At 34.1% G+C, this 5,503-nt stretch overlaps 1 protein-coding gene across 1 annotated transcript; it reads left to right on the top strand.

Annotated features, from left to right (window-relative positions):
- The first annotated feature begins 562 nt into the window (after positions 1–562).
- On the top strand, positions 563–2,919 carry LOC110879117 (lysM domain receptor-like kinase 4). The gene has a single exon (XM_022127523.2). It carries the CDS (start codon positions 889–891, stop codon positions 2,833–2,835), a length of 1,947 nt encoding a protein of 648 aa, XP_021983215.1. The 5' UTR covers positions 563–888; the 3' UTR covers positions 2,836–2,919.
- The last annotated feature ends 2,584 nt before the right edge of the window (positions 2,920–5,503 follow it).

Raw genomic sequence — 5,503 nt, 5'->3', positions numbered from 1 at the left:
TCACTCCAACGATCTCAACTTATAAAAATTTGGCCTCCATTGATCATTTCTAACATAGGTGCAATTAAATCAATTAAGGAGTCTACAGGTGTACTTACAGGTGTACTTGAATCTATTGAGGAGGCTAAATTCTTATATGTTAGAAAATGATCAATGGGGGCCAATCTTTTACAAGTTGGGATAGTTTGAGAGAATTTTTAAAGTTAGGATTATTATCGGCCAACAGATGAAACTTAGGATTATTAAAATCCAATAACCCTTATATTTTTAATAACCCTTATATTTTTAACCCTTTCAAGTTGACGTTTAAAGTAGGATATTCATATGCGTTTTAACTCTTTAATAATCACATGTTGAAGCTCTTATGGATTATTACGCAACTTGTAAATAATAGTCACATAATTTTAATCTTAATCACGCAGTTAAAAACACAAATAAGAAGAAACAAAAACATAATATTTCTGGATGGATGACCAAGTACCCCTTTATATTCCATTCATTGAATTAAATTGCTCCAACAAACGTTGACCCAGTCAATTGCATTATATGTTATTTTTTTTAATAGCAAATTTCTTTACCACCATATGTTACTATCAACCTAACCCAAGACACTTTCTCTCCTCGTTGACCCAAAAACAAATTATTCAAACGTCGACATCCTCACCACTAATTCAATGATCTTGTTCACTTAAATCAATTCATCAAATCATTTGATTCCCACATGAACATTTCAATTCAAACCTTCGTTCATCATGCCTACTAATTAACTACTCCAAACAATATTATCTTTGATCATCCCTACGCTTCCTTCATCCAACTTGGTCAACTCCATCCTCTTCTTTCCATTCAATCAACTTCAGATTCCGATCTTCTGCTAACATCTCAAACATGCTGGCCCTGCGCTTTTTCTTCGTTTGCGCTATCCTCTTAATTTGTCCGCCGATTTTGATTCAGGCCCAACAACCATACATCAGGAAGTTGAGTACAAACTGTGCTGTCACAAATGCTTCAACTTCTGTTTTCGGTTACGCCTGTAACGGTGTTAACGATACCTGCCAAGCTTATCTCACCTTCCGATCCAAACCCCCTTATAACACGGTTGTTTCCATCGCCGGTTTATTGAATGCAAACGCTACTCAGCTTTCACAACTCAACTTGGTCTCAGAAAACTACACTTTTGGAACTGGTGAGACGGTGCTTGTGCCCACCCGGTGTTCGTGTTTGGGTCAGTTCTATCAAGCGAACACGACTTATGTTATCCAGTCCGGAGACACGCCTCTCTTGATCGCCAACGACACTTTCGGAGGCCTGTCAACGTGTCATGCTATTAACACCGAAAGAAGCAATCTTACTACTGATATTTATACAGGTTCAAGACTCACCGTGCCATTAAGATGTGCTTGTCCAACCGAAAAGCAAGCTGCTGCTGGTATTAACTATTTGCTGTCTTACTTGATCACTTGGGGACAAACGGTTTCGGCTATAAGTGCTATATTTGGAGTTGATACTGGGCTGACTCTTCAAGCCAATGAGTTATCAGAAACCGATTTTAATATCTACCCGTTCACCACCCTTTTAGTTCCACTTTCTAATCCACCTAATAAATCTCAAACCATAGCACCGCCACCGCCTCCAACAACATCGCCACCACCATCACCACTGTCGCCACCACCCCCCACTTCCGCCAATGATCATAAATGGGTATATATGCTTGTAGGAGTCCTTGGAGGGGTTGTTCTCACATTTGCTATTGGGTTGTGCATTTTCTACCTTTTCTTTTCAAAGAAAAAGAAAACGACTCCACCTACGGTTTCTTCTGCTTCTCAGAGCTTTGAAGCAATTGTAAAACCAGGGGATAAGAAGTTGGATATTGATGAAGACTCGGAATTCTTGGAGAGTTTAAGTAGCATAGCGCAATCCCTCAAAGTATACAAATTTGAACAACTTCAGTCAGCCACACAAGATTTTAGTCCCGATTGTTTGATTAAGGGGTCTGTTTACCAAGGTACCATCAACGGAAACCTTGTTGCCATCAAGAAAATGCATGGTGACGTGTCAAACGAGATTCGTTTACTTAACACTATTCACCATCATAATCTCATTCACCTAGCAGGTGTTTGTTTTGATGACGGTCATTGGTATCTTGTTTATGAGTTTGCTGTTAATGGGCCATTAAGCGATTGGATCTATTATAACGCACTAAGCAGCAACAAATCGTTAAACTGGATGCAGAGAATACAAATTGCTTTAGACGTAGCAAACGGGCTTGATTACCTCCACAGTTATACCACCCCTCCATATGTTTACAAGAATCTAGAAAGCAGCAATATTCTTCTTGATGGTGATTTCAGAGCAAAGATTACAAATTTTGATCTTGCAAGGTCTGCTGAAGGGCAAGAAGGTCAATTCGCACTGACCCGACACATTGTTGGTACTAGAGGTTACATGTCTCCCGAATATTTGGAAAACGGGTTGATTTCCACAAAGCTTGATGTTTACGGATTTGGCGTTCTGTTACTTGAAATAGTTACAGGAAAACATGTTTCTGATCTCTACGAGATGGTGAACAAGAATTTGTCTGAGGTTTTATATGATGTTCTCCAGGAAGAAAACACAGACACAAATGAAAAGTTGACCAGTTTCATTGACCAACGCCTCCAAGGGAATTATCTTCCGGAACTCGCCATGTCTTTGGTCAAACTGATTGATGGTTGCCTCAGTAAAGATCCGTCAGCTCGCCCAGATATGAATGAGGTCTCACAATATCTTTCTAGGATTCTGACTGCCTCACAGGCTGGAGCACTTTCAGTAACCATTTCAGTGCAGGCAAGATGATAATGTAAAAAGGTTTAATTGTGTATTTTTATTATGTAACATGTTCTTGAAAATATATCATCTCGTGCTCTCATAATTTATCCATTCGAATTGAAACATAGAAACAACATCTTCAAGTGTTCATGAAACCTTGAGCCAAAAGAAAAGGCAAGAACACAAGGAACAAACATAAACCATTTAAGTTAATTCGAGTCCTTTTCAATTATAATCTGATATTTTTCAATTCAAATACCATATGAAGAACACAAGTAACAAAGGGATGTACAAGTAACAATTTAATAGAACTCAACTAAGAGAGAAAATCACAGAAGATGTTATATGGGTTAATCTTAAAGTTAGAAACCATGTGGGTATAAACTGGAAACGGAAAAGGATATGGTTTTCACGTTTCTATGGAACTTGTACACATTGGAGCATTTCATCGAACAGGTGGTGCTCACATGTTCTATTAATTTACCAAGTTTATTAACTCTATTTTCCCACATACTTAACTACTATGTGCTCGATTCAAGAATTGGAATAAATTATATCAATTGTTACCTCAATTCGAGAATGGCGAACACAGAACAACGAATTGAAGCTGTGTGTGGAATTGATGCAAAAAAGGTTTCTTTGAATGTAATTAATAAAGACCTTATCACTCGATTCAAGAATTAGAATAAAGTATATCAATTATTTGATTTTCTTGTTTAACTACGCGTCTATTATTCTTCGTTTGACAAGTTCGTTTCAATGTGCGGATCCTATTTCGACTTAGTTTTTCTTTCTAAGTTTTACGTTTCGGTCTGATTTCTTCATATTAACACGCCGCAACGGGTGTGCGTGGTTCAACGATTTTATGTATGATTTTCGTTCAGAGTTATTTTTCTCTTTTTATTTATTTTATTTTACGAGCTCTTCTTGTTGGGGGTGTGGCATTTGGGTTACTTGGCACAATTTTACAAACGTATTTAACCTATTAAATTTTTTACTAAAAATAATTTGTTTCGAGTTTACCCCTATACCTCCTTTACTTAAAAAACTATTTTCACATGCATATTTTTATGTACTGTCGATATGAATTCGCTTTGCTCTATGTTTCAGCGTAAACTTTTTTCTGAAAACGAGTCACATCAAATATAATATGTTTTTGTTTAAAAAACACTTTTTTACATGTATATTTTTATGTACGTTTCGGTATAAATTCGATTTGGTGTATGCTTCAACGTAAACTTTTTTTAGGAAATGAGTGAGGTCAAATATAATATGTCACCGTGCTTATTTTATAAATATTTCGTTAATTTTGTATCGAATAAAGTGGAGTCAAATTGTGGTTTCTTTTTTTTAAAAGTTCTGATTAATCTCTTTTGATTATACGTGTCAGCTTTTCCGTTATACCTGTTACGTTTTCTATGTATGAGTCGGGTCCCATATAATACGTTATGATTGTACGATATAATACTTTATGTTACATTGAGTTTGATCAGATTTATCGAAATACACGTAAGTCGAAATGCATGTTTTCATATGATTAATACATCACATAACGTTTGGAGTAATCCATTTATTGTTTGCGATGTATCCGCGCCGCAATGCGCTCAGGTCTTGTTGCTAGTTTCATTAAAAAATAATAGCTCTCTTTCACCTACCCTACCCAACCCTACTTTATTTTTGACACTCATTAACAGCCTAACTCAATCTAAATTTTAATTAAATAAATGTAGCTACGGTTATACTTTATTGTATTAAAAAATAATAATATTAACAATATTCGTTGTTCAAAAAAACTAAGAAATACAATATATTTATTTTTATTTTTGAGTTTAAATAAGGCAAGGTTATTTGAATAATTTGTTTTTTAGGGGACAAGTACTTTAGATAAAAAAAAAATGAAAAAGAAAATTAAGTTAGTGTACCAATCAAAGTTGTACAAGTGGCAAGAAAAGTGTAGCAAATTTTGACACTTGGGTCATGAACTAGGTCGTTCAAACGACGAGTCGCCCATTTTTTTCTTTTTTTCTTTTGTTTATTTTATTAAAACCAACTAGGTTATAACCCCGTGTATTACACGGGTTAAGTAAATAAAATATCAAATAGTTAATAACGAAGATTTAATAATTATAAAACGATATTTTAAGACACTTTTTTAATATCCGAACAAAATTTTGTTTTATGTATGATCAAAACTTGTGATGTTTGTCAAGTTTATATGTATGAAAGCATTTGAACCATCGATTAGAAGACAAATTGTATCATCGACATTCTCACGACGTGAACCCAAGTTTTATGTAAATAACAGTGGTCTTAATTTATTAGTTCTAAAAATATTATTGAAATGTTTATATTATGCATATAGCAATTAGCCAATTAGATAAACTTATAGATACAAAATAATATTTAAATTAATTAGATAAGTATAAATTATCGATAATTATTAAATTATATAACTTTAAAATTTAAATATATGGACTTGAGTTACATCTTGAAAGGATGGTTTTTTTGGATTAATTTATTAGTATGATAAATGTAGTTATTATTCTTCGTGTATTTTAAATATATTAAATAAATAAATTATTTGTTAAGCAAGAAAATCGTTCCCTCCACCCTCGTTATGAAAATGCTCGATATTTGTTTCAATTATTAAGATATAATTTCTAACCTAGTAATTAATATAAATAAATAAATAAAT

The sequence above is a fragment of the Helianthus annuus genome, chromosome 14, assembly GCF_002127325.2.
Source record: "Helianthus annuus cultivar XRQ/B chromosome 14, HanXRQr2.0-SUNRISE, whole genome shotgun sequence".
In the NCBI taxonomy this organism is placed as follows: Eukaryota; Viridiplantae; Streptophyta; class Magnoliopsida; order Asterales; family Asteraceae; genus Helianthus; species Helianthus annuus.
The sequence above is the reverse complement of the archived record's forward strand: the minus strand, read 5'-3'. Positions and strand labels throughout refer to the sequence as shown.

What these genes read in the sequence shown, in the direction of transcription:
- LOC110879117 (XM_022127523.2), top strand. Translation starts at nt 889, where the DNA reads ATGCTGGCCCTGCGCTTTTTCTTCGTTTGCGCTATCCTCTTAATTTGT.